The 23,343-nt window shown below is 31.9% G+C and overlaps 4 protein-coding genes across 4 annotated transcripts; all 4 read left to right on the forward strand. All coding sequences in view use genetic code 12, as the record gives it.

The window, feature by feature from the left end:
* Positions 1–2,438: 2,438 nt before the first annotated feature.
* VPS8 (CORVET complex membrane-binding subunit) lies at positions 2,439–6,239 on the forward strand (the record flags this gene model as incomplete). Its single annotated transcript, XM_002551376.1, has 1 exon — positions 2,439–6,239. One exon carries the CDS (start codon positions 2,439–2,441, stop codon positions 6,237–6,239), a length of 3,801 nt encoding a protein of 1,266 aa, XP_002551422.1.
* Positions 6,240–7,306: 1,067 nt separating this feature from the next.
* On the forward strand, positions 7,307–10,633 carry CHS8 (Chs8p; the record flags this gene model as incomplete). Its single annotated transcript, XM_002551377.1, has 1 exon — positions 7,307–10,633. One exon carries the CDS (start codon positions 7,307–7,309, stop codon positions 10,631–10,633), a length of 3,327 nt encoding a protein of 1,108 aa, XP_002551423.1.
* Positions 10,634–17,524: 6,891 nt separating this feature from the next.
* PMA1 (H(+)-exporting P2-type ATPase) lies at positions 17,525–20,212 on the forward strand (the record flags this gene model as incomplete). The annotated part of the gene is made up of 1 exon (XM_002551378.1): positions 17,525–20,212. The coding sequence occupies one exon, from the start codon at positions 17,525–17,527 to the stop codon at positions 20,210–20,212; it is 2,688 nt and encodes an 895-aa protein (XP_002551424.1).
* A 609-nt stretch (positions 20,213–20,821) lies between these two features.
* On the forward strand, positions 20,822–22,849 carry CTRG_05723 (uncharacterized protein; the record flags this gene model as incomplete). The annotated part of the gene is made up of 1 exon (XM_002551379.1): positions 20,822–22,849. The coding sequence occupies one exon, from the start codon at positions 20,822–20,824 to the stop codon at positions 22,847–22,849; it is 2,028 nt and encodes a 675-aa protein (XP_002551425.1).
* Positions 22,850–23,343: the final 494 nt, after the last annotated feature.

Consider the following 23,343-nt stretch of genomic DNA (forward strand, 5'->3'; position numbering starts at 1 on the left):
ATGGCTGTAGCGTGTTTTTAGTCCAATTTCAAGGTCCTTGTCTCTTAATTCCTGACAATTCCTACAATAATTGAATAATAATTAACATATTCATTTTTAAACGTGGTTATTTTTCTAATTATCAATGTATTTATTCAATTTGGACCATTATTAGGGTTTCATTAGGAAGCATTCAGTTTCCCCATGACCCTGTTCGACGACATGTCTAATGTGGAGGTGGAGGAACGAACCAAATGATGATGATTTGCCTCCTCCACTCCACTTACCACCTCTCCTAAGTAAAGGAGAGGGACGAGCTGGGCCCACATGTATGTGTGGGGCCGACCCAGCCCGACCATGGCCCTCTTTTTGAGTTGCCATATCGCGTCCCCCTACTGGCCCAAGGGGGAATAGATAGAGGATGAACCAGGAGGAAAGGGGACTGGTCGACTGTCCTCTACCTGGTCCTCTACAAGTGTGGTTTGCATTAAACCACCACTACTACTCATCGGGATAGGTTAGTTCAATATCCCGATGAGTAGCTTTTAAAGATAGTGATGACCAGTCACTATCTTTTGAAGAACTTTCGCTAATCAACATTGCCCCTTTCTTGTATATGTTGATCCCTCTTTTAAGGTTCAAGATAGCACGTGTTCCCAAGTTGCTATCTTTTTTGGAAGGTTCTTCTTTTGTTTTTGCATCATACTAAAGGAGCTATCAGTTGGTAACTTTCTTTTCAATGACTTAACCAAGTGACACAAGCAACAACTACTGGGGGAGCATACAACAACAACATATGGGAAACAAACAACTTCTGATTCTTTGTAAACTTGTCATGGATATAATGGATTGTGGTTTCTTATATTTAAGTTAGTATTTGCAGCCATGAATAAAACACATCTATTGATACTTACTTGATATAAATGATATCATATTATAAGTGATTGATATTAATTGTTGATGAAACAAGAAGGAAAAAGAAAAAGAAAGTAGTATAAAAAAGTATTTTTTTGAAAGTTGTTTGTTTGTCCTTTTATAGTTAAGTCTTTTTGGGGTATTTGTGTATGTATTTTTGTATAGTACTTTATATGTCGAGTGCTACCATATGCGGGGGAAATCAAACAATTTCTGAAGTGTACATTTGTCAATTTCTTACATACTTGAATTCAGTGATCACCTCTTTTGCTTAAAGATCACTATAATACCACGGTTGCACACAAGTCTAAGTTGTGTAGTAAACGGATTCAAATGATTAAATTGACATTCATTCAAGATTGTTGAAGCTGATATATATAAGAAAGTTGATGGTTTATAGATGGGATGAAATAGTGAATCCCATACTATACATAACAACTATGTATAATTTATAAATGTAAGAGATATTAATGCAATGGTGAATATCCAAGATAACATACGATTTGAAGCAAGGTCGGATATTAACAATATCACGTGAATTCTGCTTTTCCAATAGTCTCTCTGTGGTATTATTCATCGTCGCTGTGAATATTAAATAGAAACTAGTAACTATGGGTATTAATTACTGGTGGTTTATGTTTTTGAATATTACTATCCAATTCTGAGTCTTCGAAGTAAGGTTAAGGTTAGATACTCCCTTAAATTATTGATCCCTAATCGTGGTATCGTTCGCTGCCAATATGTATCACGTGACTTGTTTTTGCATTCATGATTATATGTATCAGAATGAATTTTCATACTTTAATCAACAATGTGAATGGATATATAAAGTACTAAACTACTCCATGATAACAGTGAATTGTGCTTATAAATTTTTTGCACGGTTCTTTGAGTCCGGTTTTGAACTATGGTATTTATTAGCCCCTTGAAATAGCTATTTAAACTGAAAAAAATTGTTCATAGTTGTCAGTATATGTTCTTAAAGGAGACAAACATAACTAAGACACGTTATAGCAAGCATAATTTGTATTTTGATAGTATGTTTGATTTAAAAGTTTGGTATTACTTATTATGAGGAGTCGATAATAATTTATTCCAACATTTAAGCAAATTTACAATGAAATTGTTAATACAAACATATCTTAAATCTTGATAACAACCACAAATCGAGTCTCTTTGCAATAACATACATCTATAAGCTATTCCTAACTTGGCATTGTGAATTTCAGTAGATTGAAGCCAACATCACGTGTGTAAACACCACGTGATAAATATAGTTACAGTGGCAAACTACTCAAAAATATGACCAAATCAACAAGAAAATTAATAATTCTTCTCTAAACAAGGTCAAAATAACCAGTTTAACTTTGTTTAGATTGCATTTATCTGTTCAGATGAATTCTGCTGGTTTCTTTGGCAATACAACCACTATAAAGCAGCGATTAAAATTCGCATTATCAACAGAATATTTTCCAGTTACGACACAACTCGGCTGACTGAACTTTGGATCAACAACGAACCATCACTCCCACCACCTTACTCCAATGAGTCTAATATCTTCACCATCATCTACAAGTTTACTATCGAATAGTTCATCAGCAACCACGTTATCACCACTACGGAAGACTAAATTTGATGATCGATCCAAAACCAAAACTGGGATTTCTTTAAGATTATATTCATCAACCGATACAGCTTTGAGCAAACCTAAAAATGATTCTAATATAAATGATGAAGAAATTGGTGAGACTACTTTGAAAGATATTTTTAAATGGAATGAAATGAATGATATTTCAAAGATGATCAATTCACATGAATTTATTCAGAAATATGGGAATTTTCAATTTTTTAAATCAAATTCAATCTATATTGGGTTAGTCACTACTGGTGCTAAGATCATTATATTTAATTATAGACAAGAAATTGAATTTGTATTAAGTATAAATACAGAAGAATTATCTTTGATTACTTGTATTTCATTTTCAGGAGATTGTTCCCATTTATGTGCTGGATTTGAAGATGGTTCAATAAAGATTTGGAATTTGAAAAATGGTGGTAATGAAGAACAAGAGATATTGCCCATTTATGTTATTTATCCAATTAGTTTAAAGTCAAGATTCGTTCAAAACGTCCAAGGACATATTATAAATACTAAGATTACTTTTGTTTCATTTGTTGGAGAATCAAATTATGAGATTATTTCAATTGATGATTCGGGATTGATATTTTTCCATCATGGAGTTAAAAAATTTATGAATTTGATTTATACAAGTAGTAAATTATTAGGTAAAAATGATGCTAATTTGAAAGATGAAAAATTTAAGATCCTAAATTGTGAAATGTTACCTTTGGGTTCATCAGTTGAAATCACTGATAAAATGGGTATAATGGCAATAATGACGTCTGAGATATTGACAATAATATCTACTATTTCATTGAATGATCCTAAGATTCCATTTGTTAAACAACATTTCAAAATTGGAAAGTCAAAAAAGGTGCAAGGAACTTCATTAGATACTTGTTTAAGCTGGTTTCCTTCAATGAAAACATCCAAAGGTGTAACCACAAATGCTAAACTATGTTATGTATGGAATAATGTATTGACGATATTAGAGTTAGAAAATCAGGTATTCTCTAATAAAGTGCTCAAATTGATTAATGATTCTAAAGATAAAAATAAAGTTTTGTCCAAGTTACCAATTAAAATGACATGTAGATGGGTCAGCAATCATGGAATTAAATCAGTCAAATGGATTCAATCAGATATAATATGTGTATTCACTGATAATCATGAAATGAGAACCTTTTATTACATGGATGAGAATCTAACTGCTATTGCTAATGATTCAATTGATTCAACTTTCCAAAATATAAACGTGTCTAAAAGAAGAATCATTTGTAATACTTCATCCAAAAACTTATTTATTGGTCAACTGTTGGGATGGGCTGATATATTAGTTAATAAATTATCCGAAGAAGCATATGGAGATGCTTTATCTATAGCAGATAACTATTATAATTCAACTAATCCAGGAAAATTAACAATTATTGGATTGCCAAAGGATAAAAAACAACGTGGTGAATTAATTCAACCATATCTTGTTAAAATAATGAAGGAATCCTTACCTCATTTATTTAGTGATTCAGATAAAAAGTCATATATTTTATTGTGTTTGAACATTATTGCTTATATCAACGATGTTGAATTACTTGAACAATTGTATGAAACAGTCAACGATGATCAGATATATTTCCATAGTTTAGAATGGTTCATTCTAAGTGGAAATATCATATCATTACCTCCTGTTGTACTTAAAAAATTGGTTCAGTATTACGTTCGTGAACAAAACGGTGATTTATTAACTGAGATTATTTGTACCTTGGATATTGCAACTTTGGATATTGATTTAACTATTCAATTATGTAAAGAATACAACATGAAGGAATGTTTGATTTATATTTGGAATTTCGTTCTTCATGATTATGAAACTCCCTTGATTGAGTTCTTAAAAGAGATAGACAAAGGTGGCGATGATGTAAGAGTTTACACCTATATGGCATATATATTGACTGGTAGACAATATCCGACTGATAGATTTATTGAAACCAAGTTAGGAGAAGAAGATATTGCTAGAAAATCCATTTGTGATATTTTATTCTCAAGTACATCAATTCCTAACATCCCTTGTGTTAATCCAGATACAATTTTCCCCTATTTATTTACTCTTTTGAAATTTAATTCCTTTGAAATGTTATCCACATTGAATGAATTCTTTGAAGATCCTTTTCTTAATGAAGATCCCCGATTGACAAGGCAATATTTAATTGAAACATTATTGGATATTTATGAAATTAATGAAGAAGAATTTACACCATTTGATAAATGTCAATTACTGATTTTCATTAGTAGAAATTATCCGAAATACAGTCAATTTTTAAGATTATCAGAAAGTACACTTTTTGAAGTTATTGATAATTTGTGTCAAAATAAAAATCCAGATATTGTTGACGATTGTGAATTGGGTTTACTGAGTTTATTACCTGTTTATGATGGTCAAGATTATGATGAATTTATAATTGAAAAATTAGAAATGGCCAAATATTACAATGTTCTTATAAGTATATATAAACTGGAAGGGAAATATTCCAATGCTTTAGAAACTTGGTTGAAAAAAGTGAACCAAGAACAAGTGGTGGATGCAGAAGAAGAAGGAAGTCAATTGACTAATTTACTTGAGAGTTCATTTAATTCAAGTAAGAATGCAAGTGATAGGTTGAATTTAGTTAAAATCATTCGTGAGAATTTTGCTAAATTTATGAGACTAGATGATCAATTTGTCAGTTTAATTGAAAAATTTACACCTAACTTACATCTTGAAGTGTTGAAAGTTAATCATGATGATGATGTTTATGTGTTTAGATATCTTCGTGAGTTGTTTAAGATATCTCTGGCTGATTTAGCTCCTTATTTAACTAGATATATTGAATTGATGGTAGTACATGATAAGGATCAAGTTGTACTGTTTATAAATCAGTGGAAGGATAAGCTAGAGTATGATGAGATATATGATATTTGTGAAAAGAATGAAATCATTGAAGGGAAAACTATATTGTTGGTTAGTAAACACGAATATGAAAAGGCATTGAATGTGATTATTAGCTCTATGGTGGCTGATCGTCCTATATCAAATGAGACACAAGAGGATTTTTCTAAATTATTAAGGTTATCATTTTCTACTATTGAAAATAATGAGATTTCCCAAGAATTGAATCAAAAATTGTGGATTGTTTTAATTAATCAACTTGTTGAATTATCTCATGATATGGAAATACATGATTTTATAAATGAATGTATTCATGATTCATTTATTTTTATAAATAATTGTAAAAATGATTCTACATTTTTTGAAATTTTAAACAAGTTCATCATGGAAGATTCAAATAATGATCAAAAAACCATAAGTAATATTAAGAAAATTTTACATCAAGTATTTATTAGTTATTCAACCGATTCAGAAATTTTGAAAATTATCAAATACATGTTGAATAAAGATATTTTTAAAAAAATGAATGAAATCAAATTGAAAACATTAGATGGTTGGATAATTGAAACATTAAATTGTTCATGTTGTGATGGGAAACTAGTTGGGAAAGGTATTGATTTAAATAATCATTATTTAGCATTTGAGCAAAATGAAAAACAAAAAATTTGGAAATCATCATCAACAACATGCAATGATTTTGAAGAATTGAGAATTATATTTTTTAATTGTGGACATGGTTATCATAAGAAATGTTTAAAGAATTTACTGGTTGATAATTATTGTATAGTCTGTGATAAATAATCAATAAGGGGATTCCTTAAAAATGATGCTATAAATACTTTTATTCCCCACTATCTCATCCCTTTCACTTGCATCTAACAATAGAATTACATGCACACATATATATATATAACGCAGAATAACTCATGATACTTTATCAATAAACTAATCTGTCAGCTAAAATCATGCATGAAATTAACTAAATTTAATCAGGATCCAAAAATACAAATCTAGAACTATAACCTCAAATTATCATTAGTATCATTATCATCATTATCACTGATTGCGAGCTCTATCTCTACAACAATGGAATCAACAATATTACAATAACTGTCCCACCTTCTTATCATCTCTTATCCACTTCGTATATCAATGTAGTCATTCATACATCACCTTTCCCACTTTTTCTATCGATTCATTCATTCTACAACCCTTTTTCTAACCCCCCTACATACCCCCTTTTTCTTTTCTTTTAGAACAAAACTACCTATATTTGGTAGCGAGACGGCACGTGATACGGTAATTGCACACCATATTACGTAATTGGTGGTTTTTTGAGTGTACTGATTGGTAGCACCATGGGTGGCCCAATTGGGACAATTTGTAAACAACATACGATGCTCATTATTTTTAGAATTTCACTGTGGGTGATGAGCCTATCTGCAGGAATTTGTTAGTGAAAAGGTGTTACAATAATAACGATTTATTTATGTGTGTATATATTATTCCTCGAAAGGGGAAATACTGTAGAGGGATAAACTTTACAGTTGAAATCGAACAAGAAGAAGAACAAGACGAAGAAGACTAATAATAGAAAGAATTAATTTTGAAAATTTTCCTTTTTTTTTTTATTAATACTGTTTCATTTTCTTTTTTTAAAATTTTTCCTTTTGAATTCTATTAGTTGGTTTATAGATTTTGGTAAATTTTGTATTGATTTTCTTTCATTTCAATTGAACAAGAAGATCTTTAGGTAGTTAAAAGATTCTTGTTAATTTTTGATAATTTGCATATACCCGATTTTGATATAAAGCCTCGGAGATTTTAAGAAACAAGCCATTTTATATAAAATATATAATCCACCAAACATGGCGTATCAACACAATCAACAACATACGCCACCTCCACCAGGACGTATTGATTTTTCAGATGATGAAGAAGATGATTTATTCTCGGATGATGATAATGATAATGATACTATCAATCAACCACCAGTTACTCCTAATTTGATCACACCTTATCAAAGATCATCATCATCTAATACTAATAATCAAGGTATTTATAATCCATTCAATCAACAACAACAACAACAACAACAAGAACCAAGTGCTCCTCAGAATAGTTTTCAAACTTATGGAAATAATGGTTCTTATCATCAACGTCATAATTCTAGACAAGGAAGTTTGGGTACTTTTTCAATGTCTGGAGGAGGACAAAAAAGATACTCAAGTAATTTAAATTCAAATTCTGGTTCAAGTTCATTTGGTGGTACTTTATATACTAATGAATGGGAAGAAAATCATCATGATAAATATAATAATTTACATCAAGATAATTATTATGATGAATATGGTGATGAAGATGATGATATGTTTGAGGAAAAACCAATGAATTTTGGTAGATCTAAAACAGTTAAATTTAATGAACCTGAATATCCACCATTAACTTATTCACCAGGTAAAAAATCTCAAGTTAATGTTTATGATTATGATTTAGAAGAAAATGATTCAAATAGTGGATCTACTTTAAGTAATGGTAATAGTAACAGTTTAGCAAGAGTCAATACTTTTACTGGTGATGATTATATGATTAATCCATTACTTGATGCTGATGATGATGATTCTTTAGATCCTTTTGGTGATGATGAATCATTATTTCTGGAAACTGGTGAAGAAATTATACGTCGTGGTACAACTATTAAAAGATCTCATACTAATAAAAGTAGTAAAACTACTGGAAGAAAGTCAAATACTGATACTCAACTTAATTTTGATGATGATGAAGATGATGAAGACGAAGATGAATTTAAACCAAAATTAACATATACTAAAACCATTAAGAAGGCAAAATTAATTAATGGGAATTATATTATTGATATGCCAGTACCAAATTCATTATTAGATACTTATGGTAAAAGAATTTCTACAAATAAGAATAATATTCCAAGAGAAATGTCATTTGTTAGATATACTGCATGTACTTGTGGACCATCAAATTTTGTTAAATTTAATTATAATTTACGTCAAGAATTATACGAACCTCCAAGAACTACAGAAATCATGGTTTGTATCACTATGTATAATGAAGATGAGGTTTTATTAGGTAGAACATTAAAAGGTGTTTTTGACAATATTCGTGATCTTACCAATAGATCAGATCCAAATTGGGGTGAAGAAAGTTGGAAGAAAATTGTTGTTGTTATTGTAAATGATGGTAGATTAGAATTAAACAAACGTACTGAAATTTTATTAAAAGCATTAGGGATATTTCAAGATGGTTTCGCTAAAAGTAAAATCAATGATAAATCAGTTAAAAGTCATATTTATGAATATACTTCAACCGTTGGCATTGATACTGTTAATGATAGAGTTCATTTAACTTCAAATTCAACACCAGTACAATTTTTATTTTGTTTAAAAGAGAAAAATAGTAGAAAGATTAATTCCCATCGTTGGTGTTTCCAAGCATTTGGTCCAATTATTAAACCTAAAGTTATCATGTTATTAGATTGTGGTACTAAACCAAGTAAAGATGCATTCTTTTATCTTTGGAGAGCTTTTAAAGATGAAAATGTAGCTGGTGCTTGTGGTGAAATGAGAACTGCTTTAGGTCCAAGTAAAAAATTATTAATTAATCCATTGGTAGCGGCCCAAAATTTTGAATATAAAATTTCAAATGTTTTAGATAAACCAATGGAATCAGTATTTGGATTTATTAGTGTTTTACCTGGTGCTTTTAGTGCTTATAGATATGAAGCATTATTAAATGTTAATGGAGAAGGACCATTAGAAAAATATTTCAAAGGGGAATATTTACATCAAGATACTCAAGTTGATGAAGACGAAGATGATGATGAACGTGATATTAAAGAGAAAAATTTTGAAGAAGCAGGTATTTTCACAAGTAATATGTATTTGGCAGAAGATAGAATCTTGTGTTTTGAATTGGTTGCAAAGAAGAATCATAATTATATTTTAAGATATGTTAATGAAGCAAAAGCTGAAACTGATGTACCGGAAAATATTGATGAATTTGTTTTACAACGTAGAAGATGGTTAAATGGATCAATGTTTGCTGCAGGTTATGCAGTTTTCCATTGGACCAAAATTTGGAGGTCTAATCATTCATTATTTAGAAAATTATTTTTACAATTGGAATTTTATTATCAATTGGTAACTATTCTTGTTTCTTGGTTTTCATTAGCAAGTTTCTTTTTAGTTTTCAGAATTTTAACTGCTAATTTAGGTGCTGATGATATGAACTTTAATGTTGGTAAATATTTGGCTATTATATTCTTATGGTTTTATGTTGGATCTGTTGTTTGTACATTTGTTCTTGCATTTGGTAATACTCCAAGAGGTACCAAGAAATTTTATCTTGTTATAGCCATATTTTTTGCTGTATTAATGGCATATATGATGTTTGCTGCTATTTTCTTAGCGGTTCATACCGTTACCTCAATTGTTTCTGATCATAAGACTGATTTCAGTATAGTATTGGTGTTTACCAATACTAAATTCAGAGACTTGGTTGTTTCCATGGTGTCTACTTATGTTTTATATTTTGTTGGAGCATTGATGTATGGAGAACCAAGTTTTATGTTTACTTCATTTGTTCAATATGTTTTACTTTCACCAACTTATATTAATGTGTTGAATATTTATGCATTCTGTAATATTCATGATGTTTCCTGGGGTACCAAAGGAGTAGAACAAGCTAAAGATTTAGGAGCTGCCAAGTCATTTGGTAAGAATAATGATGAACTTGTTATGATTGCACCAGAAAATCATACTGAAGAATTAAATGATAAATATTTAAATGCATTAGAAAGTTTAAGAGTTATTCCACCACAAATTATTCCATCAAATGTTAAAAAGAGTAAAGATGATTCATATTATGCATTTATAAGAACAATAACTGTGTTAGTGTGGATGTTAACTAATGCAATTTTAATTGCAATTGTTTTAGAAGCTGGTGGTGTTGATATAATAAGTAATAAGAATTCAACCAATGCCGATGGGTCAATTTCTGGTAATTCACAAATTTTCTTGACGATTATTTTATGGATTGTTGCTGGATTAGCATTGTTTAGATTCTTGGGAGCTTTCTTATTTTTGATATTTAAAGGATTCCGTCCTTTGAAATGGAAATTAAAAGAAAGAAAGGTTAAAAAGAAGAAGAATAAATCAAATTAGATAATTTTAGAAGTAGGTTAGGTTTGGTAGCGATAGTACATAGAGAAATGCCCCCACCCCTACTTGAATAAAATAAAAAAAACTGTATACCAAAATGAAAAATATAAAAATTTTCATCATTGAAAAACAACAACGAGAAAAAAAAAGTAAAACATTTTCATTGGATGATTATAGTTAGGTTAATAATGTAACATACGAAAGATATAAGAGTGGTTTAATTGGGTAGATGAAGTGGAGGAATAAGGTTGGGGGAAAGGAAGGAAGGAAGGAACAGGGAAGATGTTTTAAAGTGGAGAAAAATGCCACAAGAAATGGTTTTGATTGTGATCCCTTTTACCTGTCTCTCCCCCCCCCCCTCCTCCATCCTGTTACGAACGTAGTGTAAGGCGATTTTTCAATCGATTATTATAACACACAGAAAGAAACAAGACAAGAAATACAAGAGAAAATGGTTGGAGTTGGCTTGGTTTTGGTTTTGGTTTGAGTTTGAGTTCTGTGTGTGAGTGAAATCATTGTCGATTTATACTGTATAAATCTCTCAAAAATGAAACAAGGAAATGGAAAAGAAAAGAAAAATAGTGTACATAGTTAAATTCTTTTGTCCATTTAATTGTAGACAGAATAATGAAATTAATTCACAAAGCAATGAATACAAAGTTGAGGGATTTTCTCCTGGCCCCCCCCAATCGAACCAATCATTTATTGATATTGGAGGGATTTTTTTTTACTTGATTTTTACTTGATTTTTGTGATTGTGAATATCAAGAATATGATGAAGTAATTCAACTTACTTGCGCCTACCCTCGTGGGTTTAGAAATCACAAATCTACCGGGAGAATCATTAAGCATAGTTTATGTGTAGTTGTCGTTGTAGAGGATTAGATCAGATGAGGAGGGGAGAGCCAAGTGGGGATAGAGGGAAGATAATAAAAGATGAAAGAAGAAGAAGAAGAGGATGATAATAATGATGATGATGACGATGATTATACCAGTTGTGATTTCTCCGAAATGAACAATGAACTTCATTTAATTTCTCCATAGATTAATTTGGGTTTGGTTATATTTTGGACCTGCATTTTGGATAATAATTATCACACAAAATATAATGGAAGAAACGAAGCAAAGGTGTTTTATACCCTTTTGATTATTATTGTATTATGTTCGGATTTAGTTCCAACAGAAAACGGTTTTGTTCTTCTACTTTGTAATATTCCCACTCAACTGATTCAATAGCCACCTATCCATCCGTCCACGGAGTTATTCATTTATTCATTCATTAATTCATTCATTAATTCATTCATTTGTAGCACTAATGTGATTTATATGAGGTGCATCAAATTCTTTTGTCCATGGATATGAATTTAAAGTTTATAATCATCACACGATGATGTTTATGTTGATAATAATGATACAATACTGCAAAAAAAAAGACATTACGTAATGAAAGTTGTAACTCGGAATTGAAATCTACATAATCCGATCAATTAATGCTCAATATCATCAAAGTTTTGGTTGCAAATTTATACCAAATTCAGAATTAATTACAAAAAATATTCATCATAGACAATTTCTCTTCCTATAAGAGATAAATCAAAATAGACCTGTAATATTTGTTTGAATGTAGGGTGGTTATTACTCTTATATAAATTAAGGTTTCACTCTCTTTTCTTGTCAAAGCTACAAATCTTATCAATATGAGCCATTTATCAAACCAATCCATCAGACACCACCCATTTTGATAAGGCTTTTAGTATAATCTAAATAGTAAAGAAAGAAAGAAAGAAGAAATACTACTAGAAAAAAAGTGTCTGGTGATTATCTCGTAACCATAATACGTCAAATGCATCTGTAGTGGTTCATTTATTGATTCCTAATTTGTCTTTCTACCTTTAACGGCTTTGATTTTAAAGTTAAACCTAATAAAAAGAAAGAAAAGAAAAAAAAATGTCTCATTGTGAATGGACCCATAAGATTCTTCACCTGTGGAAAACCCGTCGGTTATATAATCGGGATAATTCTTTTAATAATTCTCGCTGGGTCGTGCGCATCGCAACAATTGGGTAAAATCCGATCGGATTTTTTTTCTCTGTTTTCTTTTCCGTTTTGTGGAATATTATTCCGAGGAATAACCAACAAACCAAACCAAACCAAACCAAACCAAAAAAACAATTGCAAGAAAATTCACTCATGTGGCTATTTTTATTTTTTTCATTACAATCCACACCGATGGAGAACAAGACCATTTTGATTGCATAGTACGATCGGTTATAAAGAGAAAAATATGAAAAAATTATCTTTGATATTGTGATAAGTATCGGATTCTAGGATGTACAATATTTGTCCCTTTTGGGTAGTTAGATCCATTGTGATATTACCCATAATACAATTGAAGAAGGCTCAGTTAGCCACACATTGATTAAAAGAAAAACCAAAACAACTCACAAATCCCTCTTGATCCTCATAATAAGGTGATGATTAACGTATTTTATTGTAGCAATTGGTTATTAAAGTGAATGTATATTTTTCTTTCCTTATTTTTCCAACGAAGCATCGTTTTAATGGGGTTAATATAAATATCTCGGATATTTTATTTTTTTCAAGAAATTCTTTTTGAAAAGAAGATCTTCTAATAATTTTGTCCATCCGCTATATATGTCTCTAACCATGTGTGGGAATGGTGTGAGTTGATTTTATTCATCAGTGGTGATGTCAGCAATCTAACAAGGAAACAAAAACGAAACGGGTACGTACATACACATAAGGCACACTAAAATTAATCAAAAACCAAAACAAAAAAAAGATAAAACCAAAACACAAAGAGAAAGTAGAGAAAGTAGTACAAGAATGAAGTCGTAGAACAAGGTCCCACGGTGAAAGCAAGAGAAGGTAAGCCCGGTCTACGCCAATGTACTCTTTAAAAAAAAAAATACTAACCAATACAAATTGTTTATTGAAATTTTTTGTGGTTTTATCTTTCAACACTTTTGATAATGTACATAATTTCATAGATTCGAAGAATTTTTTTGTACATTTTATCTTGCCAATCAAAAGAATCGACAGTATTAATGAAAGGAGAACCAGGTTTCAATTGAGATCTGAAACTCAAGAAGAAGAAGAAGAACAAGATGAAGCAGTAGAAGAAGAAGACGTGGAAACAATTTTGTCGACTGTATCGTAATCAAAGTAAAACAATAAGAACTAAAACTTTGGATTGTTAAAGAAAATAAAAAAAGAAATTCACCAATATGAGGGGGAAAACAACACCAAGAAGAATGAAGAATAAGAAGAAGGAAAGATTTCTAAATCTTTGGTGTAACAGTACACTAGAGTAGAGTAGAGTAGAGTAGAGTAGAATAGAGTAGAGTAGAAGATGGGGCTAGAAATGGAAAAATGTCGTACAAATGTATATCGGTTAAGCCATCTCTCTTTTGGTTCTATTTCTCATACTAAAAGAATGAATTAAATTGATACTATAAAAATAACATGCCTAAGGCACATTCTTACATATTCCAATAGATAAGAAGATAATCCTAATTAAAATTATTCTATCTCATGAATTGACGAGAGACAGAATTAATGAATAAGTAAAAAAATGGGAGATATTAATTTAGACATCCGACTTGAAATTTCGGAGTTGGGTATTTACATAAATTGAAATGTTCTTATTATTATTATTATTATTATTATTATCTGAGCCTCGCAGTGTCTCATGTTAAACTGCTTTCCAAGTGAGTATACATTACCGCTTAAATTACCTGTAACCAATTAATGAATAACTCCATGTTTCAATATTTGGAGAAGAGAGAGAGAGAGAGAGAGAGAGAAAGAGTGACAGAAACAGAACGGGTTAATTGATATTAAATTAATTGACAAGAATTTTCGCCAAAATTGTATCGTAAATGTTCTTGTCCCAATATATTTAGTGGAAAATGAAAAGAAATTAGATGTGAAATTTACATGTTGTAGATATAGTGGATGGATGGGGATTATACTATTAATTATTATCCACAATCATTAATTTAAATTAGTGTATCCACGTTTTGAGCCAAAATCATATGAGTTATTACTTTTCATGGAGATCTGTATATATCCGGCTGAATAAGATTTTCTATTTTCTATTATTAAGTTATCATGAAAGAGAAAAAGAAAAGTGAATATCAACATTACTGTATAAACTATGTATCCTTAAATTCAGCCTTTCTTCTGCCCTTCCTCATCTCTCATCTCTCAGATACGTATCGATATATTAAACTTTTAGTGGTTATTTTGTGCTCATGTGCACGCACAGGTAGTGAAATATAGGAAAGTTAGTTATCGAAATAATCCATAAACTAATGGAGAAGAGAGAGAGGAGAACAAGAGGATGAATGAAGGGATACTAGAAAATAATAATAGGAATTGAAGGAGAAGATATTGGATGGAAAGAGATGACCCTATAAGTATTAATAATAAATTATTATTAAATTGTTTTATCCTAGATTGCCGAACGGTTTGAAATGAAATAATAGAAGAAATGAAAGAAAGAAAGAAAGAAAGAGGAAGGAATGGAGGGGGAAGAAGACAAGGCAAGACAAGGAATTGAATCTATACCATACATTGATTTCTACTTCCCCATATCTATTTGTTCTGTTACCAGTTTAAAAAAGAAACTTCATACGGGGATCCCCATTATTACTTCCCCTACATAATTTTTCTTGTCTCTCATCGTTTTATTGTTCATACCAAAGTTAGCTTCGGGATGGAATTGTCCATAGCATCCCTCAATCTCCTCATTATCATGGTTATCATCATTATCATCATCAGGTACAACAATATGAGAACAACAACAAAACGAGAGGAGTGTGCCCTGACCAAATGTGGTTGTTTGAGCCAGCGCTGGCTGTAATTGAATTTAACCAAGGGTACAACAAGCAAAGTACAGAAAGACAGATCAACTGATAATCATAATGCTAATGATAGAGGTAATGATAGTGTGACTTAGTGTGAATACGTCAGTAAATCTCACAAAAATATAATCCTGGTGAGATAAATAAAATAATAACCAGCAATAAATAATTATCATCCAGCTCGGTATTCATTCGTGCGAGAGGGAGGAAGGGAGGGAGACATGGCAATGGGAAAAATTAAAATTTTGGCAGACACAAATTTGTTTTTGCTTTCTATCGATACGACATTTTTTTTTTCTCAGGATTAGTAGTATTTTTGGTTCCGACCTGCCGTTTCTCATTCTCATGCGTATGGCTAATGGAAGCGATGTCTCATTATATACAGGCCTGTCTCTTGTAACCTACAGTAAGTAAGACAATAAAATTAGGTCAGACACAGTATTGGTTATCACGGGAGAATAGGACGGCGAAAACACACACACATACATACACACATACACCCAACCCTATAGTTTAGGTCAATTAATCTTACAATTGAGATTAGAATAATCAATGGATTGAACAATTGGCCCTATGACCAGATTGAATGTATAATTATCCGTACGGGAACACGGGCCACGGGCCAATTGTAATTGTACACTCAACAAATGATGATAGTTTATCGATGTAGTGGTGTGTCAAGAGAAGAAATACCCGAAATTTAAGCATTATCAGGTACCATCGGGATTGGAGACATCTTGTTGTAAATGGCTAATAGAGTTACTTAATTCCACAGAATACAAGAATACAAGAAAAGAAAAAGGTAGTACATATTTAAACGTTTGTAGATCGTGATTGCCCTGATTTTAATAACCGAAGAATAAGCCAGAGGTTGAATTTACTAGGAATGGCAGTCACAATTAACCGTGTGTATGTTCTACTACTGCTGCTGATGATGATTATGATTATGACACAATCTATGGACAAAAGAATTACTTCCGGTCGGTCCTACAAATCTATGCATAATCAATGAGCGTTATAAAATACACACTACGAATTCAAACAGAACAGAATAGAGCAAAACAAAGCAAAACCATTTTAGTGAGGGAATTTTATCGTCAACAAATACACGACTTTCCGCTAGAGTGTGTGGGTAGTGCACGGCAGGCTAACATTGAGTAATTGATTGATTGATTGTTACCATACTAAGATTAAACGACAACAAGGAAAGAAAATTCCGCATAATCTAATTGGACAAAAATCCACAGAAAAATAATAATTTTGGCAACACAAAAGAATTGTCCACACACACACCCAGAGATTAATCCCTCAAAGTTGACAATAATGGTAAATTGATAAATAGTTTTGTCTGTGCACAATCTGGTGCATAATTGACTTTGTGTAACTGTTTATTTTTTAATTGTATTTGGACAAAATTATTTAATTTTTACAACCAATTTGTTTTGGTTTTTTTTTTTTTCTGTCTCTCTCCCCTTTGTTTATGTCGTTCAATTTTTTTTTTTTTTTTTTTACAACCCAAAAGAAAAGAAAAGAGAAGAGAAAATTTTTTTTCTTACAACCAAAATGAAAGCAAAAGCAAAAAATCACTCAAATTAATTAAAAATTTTTTTTACAACCAATCTGGCTAATCTCTAAACATTCTCAAAAGGTATAAATATCCATTAATTCCCCCTCTGAATTTAATAACCAATTGTCTTTCCATTTCCTCTTTTTTTCTTTTTTCTTTTCTTGTTTTTACTTATTAACACACTATTTATTTTCATTAATCACTCAACCACTCCTCCCTTTTTTTTTCACAACCAAATCCCTCACTTTTTTTCATTCCAACCAACCAATTTTTTTAATTTTCTTTTATTTCCCCAAAAATTTTAATTCATACCCACATCGTTTGTAATTAGTATTAATTTTATTTAATCATTGAGGAAATTTAATATTTTTGAAAGAAAAAGAGAGATTAATTTTTTAAAAACGAGTAAATTAATTTAAATTTAATAGAAAATAAATCATGAGTGCTACTGAACCAACTAACGAAAAGGTTAACAAGAACCTTTCTGATGATGAAGATGAAGATATCGATCAATTAGTTTTAGATTTACAATCTAACCCAGCTAACTTGGACGACGACGAAGAAGCCGAAGAAGAAGGTACCTTCAAGGCTGTCCCAGATGAATTATTGCAAACCGACCCAAGAGTTGGTTTGACTGATGATGAAGTCCACAAGAGAAGAAAGAGATACGGTTTGAATCAAATGGCTGAAGAACAAGAAAACTTGGTTTTGAAATTCGTCATGTTCTTTGTCGGTCCAATTCAATTCGTTATGGAAGCCGCTGCCGTTTTAGCTGCCGGTTTGGAAGATTGGGTCGATTTTGGTGTTATCTGTGCTTTATTGATGTTGAATGCTTTTGTTGGTTTCATCCAAGAATACCAAGCTGGTTCTATTGTCGATGAATTGAAGAAAACTTTGGCTAACTCTGCTTTGGTTGTTAGAAACGGTCAATTGGTTGAAATCCCAGCCAATGAAGTTGTTCCAGGTGATATCTTGCAATTGGAAGATGGTACCGTTATCCCAACCGATGGTAGAATTGTTTCTGAAGACTGTTTGTTGCAAGTTGATCAATCCGCTATTACTGGTGAATCTTTGGCTGTTGACAAGAGATCTGGTGACTCTTGTTACTCCTCTTCTACCGTTAAAACTGGTGAAGCTTTCATGATTGTTACCGCTACTGGTGATAACACTTTCGTTGGTAGAGCTGCTGCTTTAGTCAACAAAGCTTCTGCCGGTTCTGGTCATTTCACTGAAGTCTTGAACGGTATTGGTACTACTTTATTGGTTTTCGTCATTGTTACTTTGTTGGTTGTCTGGTGTGCTTGTTTCTACAGAACTGTTAGAATCGTCCCAATCTTGAGATACACCTTGGCTATCACCATTATTGGTGTTCCAGTTGGTTTGCCAGCTGTCGTTACTACCACTATGGCTGTCGGTGCTGCTTACTTGGCTAAGAAACAAGCCATTGTCCAAAAATTGTCTGCCATTGAATCCTTGGCTGGTGTTGAAATCTTGTGTTCTGATAAAACCGGTACTTTGACCAAGAACAAGTTGTCCTTGCACGAACCATACACTGTTGAAGGTGTTGAACCTGATGACTTGATGTTGACTGCTTGTTTGGCTGCCTCTAGAAAGAAGAAGGGTTTGGATGCTATCGATAAAGCTTTCTTGAAATCTTTGATTAACTACCCAAGAGCTAAAGCTGCTTTGACTAAATACAAGGTTATTGAATTCCAACCTTTCGATCCTGTTTCCAAGAAAGTTACTGCTATTGTCGAATCCCCAGAAGGTGAAAGAATTATTTGTGTTAAAGGTGCTCCATTATTCGTCTTGAAGACTGTTGAAGATGATCACCCAATCCCAGAAGATATCCACGAAAACTATCAAAACACTGTCGCCGAATTTGCTTCTAGAGGTTTCAGATCTTTGGGTGTTGCCAGAAAGAGAGGTGAAGGTCACTGGGAAATCTTGGGTATTATGCCATGTATGGATCCTCCAAGAGATGATACTGCTGCCACTGTCAATGAAGCTAGAAGATTAGGTTTAAGAGTCAAGATGTTAACTGGTGATGCCGTTGGTATTGCTAAAGAAACTTGTCGTCAATTAGGTTTGGGTACTAACATTTACGATGCCGACAGATTAGGTTTGTCCGGTGGTGGTGACATGGCTGGTTCTGAAATTGCTGATTTCGTTGAAAATGCCGATGGTTTTGCTGAAGTTTTCCCACAACATAAATATAACGCTGTTGAAATCTTACAATCTAGAGGTTACTTGGTTGCCATGACTGGTGATGGTGTTAACGATGCCCCATCTTTAAAGAAGGCTGATACCGGTATTGCCGTCGAAGGTGCTACTGATGCCGCCCGTTCCGCTGCTGATATTGTTTTCTTGGCTCCAGGTTTATCTGCTATTATTGATGCTTTGAAGACTTCTAGACAAATTTTCCACCGTATGTACTCTTATGTTGTTTACCGTATTGCTTTGTCCTTGCACTTGGAATTGTTCTTGGGTTTGTGGATTGCTATCTTGAACAGATCTTTGGATATTAACTTGATTGTCTTCATTGCTATTTTCGCTGATGTTGCTACCTTGGCTATTGCTTACGATAATGCTCCATACGATCCAAAACCAGTTAAATGGAACTTGCCAAGATTATGGGGTATGTCCATTGTCTTGGGTGTTATCTTGGCTATCGGTACCTGGATTACTTTGACTACCATGTTGTTGCCAAAGGGTGGTATTATCCAAAACTTTGGTGGTCTTGACGGTATTTTGTTCTTGCAAATTTCTTTGACTGAAAATTGGTTAATTTTCGTTACCAGAGCTCAAGGTCCATTCTGGTCCTCAATTCCATCTTGGCAATTGTCTGGTGCTGTCTTGATTGTCGATGTCATTGCTACTTGTTTCACTTTGTTCGGTTGGTGGTCTCAAAACTGGACTGACATTGTTACTGTTGTCAGAACCTGGATTTGGTCTTTCGGTGTCTTCTGTGTCATGGGTGGTGCTTACTACTTGATGTCTACTTCTGAAGCTTTCGACAACTTCTGTAACGGTAAGAAACCAGAACCAAAACACGACAGAAGATCCTTGGAAGATTTCCTTGTTTCTATGCAAAGAGTCTCCACTCAACACGAAAAATCAAGTTGAGTGGCTTAATACGTTATTATTATTTTGTTTTGTTAAAACTTTTTATTAAAGCATTTTTTAATCATATAATTTTTTTTTTATATTAAATAGATACTAATTACCAAATTTTTTTACATATATATACAGTTTTCAAAAAAAAAAAAAAAGAATACGCCTTTTAATGTAGGAATTGATTGGATTGGGAGGTTTAATGATTTGGTGATAATCATTGAGGGGGGTTAAGTGTAGTGCACGTTTAACCAAATCACGGGTTTGTCAGTGAGAGAAAATTTTTCTTTTTCTTTTCTCACGTTCACGAATTTTTTTTTTATTTTGATTTTACCAACACAGTTCCCAAGGACACACACACACCTGATTCCCTTACAAATAAAAATAAAAATAAAATCTCCCACACACGTGTTTAGATTGTTGTATTTTCCCTACATACATACATCTTATTGATATTTTCTTTCCTTTTCCTTTTGTATATTAGCTATTCATATTCATTTCGTTTGTATATTAGATTTTTTTTATTTGTTAAGTTTTTGATTTTAGTTTTAATTTTAGTTTTAATTTTAGTTTTAATTTTTTTTTTTGTATATTAGATAAGAAGGAGAGTGAAGTGATATAATGAGTTCTAACAGATCAGTTTCTTTATCTGCTGGAAAAGACATGAAAAATAATAATTTAGTGCAAGGAAAAGAAGAAGAAGAGGATGATGTACCAAATAGTAAAGATATTGATATTGTTGGTGCAATAAGCACTTTGAATTTAGATGATGATGATGAAGCTACTGCTAGTACTACTAGTCCAACTGATAAAGTAGTAGGAGTAAATGATGGTTTGATTTATGGATCTTTAACTCCACAAGCTTCTTTTCCAAAGGCAAATGGTGGAGGAGGAAGTGCTTGGAATCATGTTACTCAACTGGCCCCTCCACCTCAATCAAGTAGTAACAATGGAGGAATGAATGGAGTTTTTGTTAAGCCATTTGAATTACCAGAAACTAAAGAAGATGCTAATAAAAAACAAACTACAAACGGATTAAATTTACCATTGTTTGATGAAACTAGTAAAATGGTCAATTCAGCTATTCCATTTGTTCCTGGGAATATGGGTTTCCCACCGGTTGTTGCACCACCTCCTCCACCACCACCCCATGGAGTTTCAAATCTTCCACCTCCTGGACCTCATCATCCTAATGGTCAAGGTATTGGTCCTATGGCACCAATGGGAGTTCCACCATTTAGTCCTTTCCCACCTCCACATCCTTCATTTTATCAAGGTTATGTTCCTTCACCACCAGGTGAATTCCAAAATTTTGAAAACATGGGTCATATTCCACCAGGTATCAACAATACTTCAACTCAGCAACAACAACAACAACAACAACAACAGCAGCAGCAACAATTACAACCACAACATCACATGTGGAGTCCAATTCCTAGCCAAAGAATTCTTTATCAACAGGGTATGCAACCACATCAACAAATGGTTCCACAACATCATGCACCTCCACAAGGAATTCAACAAAACCCAAATGGTATGCCAATTTCAATGCAACAAAGCCCTCACTACCAACATAACCACCCTCATCATCATCACCACCACCAACAACAACGTTATCGTAATAATGGAATGATGAATGTTCATCGTAAAAATATGAGAAGAAATAGAGGTGGTCCTCATAATCCAGATGATGCTGACAAATATGTCAATGCTAAGGTTCAAGATTTTACTGGTTCTATCTTATCATTGTGTAAAGATCAACATGGATGTAGATTTTTACAAAGAGAATTGTATAATGAAACTAACACTGATTTGATATTCAATGAAATTTGTCCAAAGATTAGTGAATTAATGATTGATCCATTTGGTAATTATTTGGTTCAAAAATTATTTGAGATGGTTAATTCGGATCAACGATTGATTTTAATTAAGAATACCAGTTCAGAATTGTTAAGAATTAGTTTAGATCCTCATGGAACAAGAGCATTCCAGAAATTAATTGATGTTATTGAAACTGAAGAAGAGATTAATATTATTATTGATAAAGTTTCTCCACATGTTGTTACGTTAATATATGATTCCAATGGTAATCATTTAATTCAAAAAATCATTACTAAATTAGCACCAGAAATTTTCTATGAGATAATTTGTGATAATTTATTTAGCATTGCATGTCATAGACACGGTTGTTGTGTCTTACAAAAATGTTTAGATCATGGTTCAGAATCTCAAAGAAAACAATTAAGTTTGGAGATTAGTAAATACACTTTTGAATTATCTTTAGATCCATTTGGTAATTATGTGATTCAATATATTTTGAAAAAAGGAGATAAAGAATCAATTGATACTTTATTGGAAAAAATTAAATTCAATTTGATTAATTTGTGTACTAATAAATTTGGATCAAATATTATAGAATGTTTACTTAGAATTCCAATATTGAGTACTGAATTAATTAATTGTTTAATTGAGAAATCTGATGAATTTTATAAAATGGTTAATGATCCTTTTGGAAATTATGTTATTCAAACATCTTTAGATGTTTCTAATGTTGAACAATTTGAGAAATTAAAACTTGCATTGTTACCTTTATTACCAAATATTAAAAACACTCCTCATGGTAGAAGAATATTAAACAAACTTCAATAAAGTTGAGTGTGTAGATCGTTTTATATTAATTAATTAATTAAATAATATAGATATATATATACTACGTGTCATGTGAGAATAGTATAAGTATGTACAGATTTTGTCAATTCTACTAATCTTCATAAAGATACAATAAGACAACAACACATATATTAATAATCATATAAACATGCTAGATGATATTAGTCAAAAGTTAGTAGTTAAAATACAGTTGATATATCAATCACATGGATTTTACACATCAAAAGATATACACTAACATTCTTTCAAAAATACCCTAATCACACAAAGAATAACTAACACCGACTCAATTAAAGGAAAAAAAAATAATAAAATTTATAAGTCAAGGAAATCATGCCTGCTATTTATAGTCCCCTCCAACATGAGCACATAACATCGCCAACTTCTCCTTGTTTTGTTGTGCCGTGCCGTGCCGTGTCAGCATTCTGTTTGATGTTGGAATTTTATACACATACACGACCCAGGTAAAACCT

The sequence above is a fragment of the Candida tropicalis genome (assembly GCF_000006335.3).
Source record: "Candida tropicalis MYA-3404 genomic scaffold supercont3.9, whole genome shotgun sequence".
Classification (NCBI taxonomy): domain Eukaryota; kingdom Fungi; phylum Ascomycota; class Pichiomycetes; order Serinales; family Debaryomycetaceae; genus Candida; species Candida tropicalis.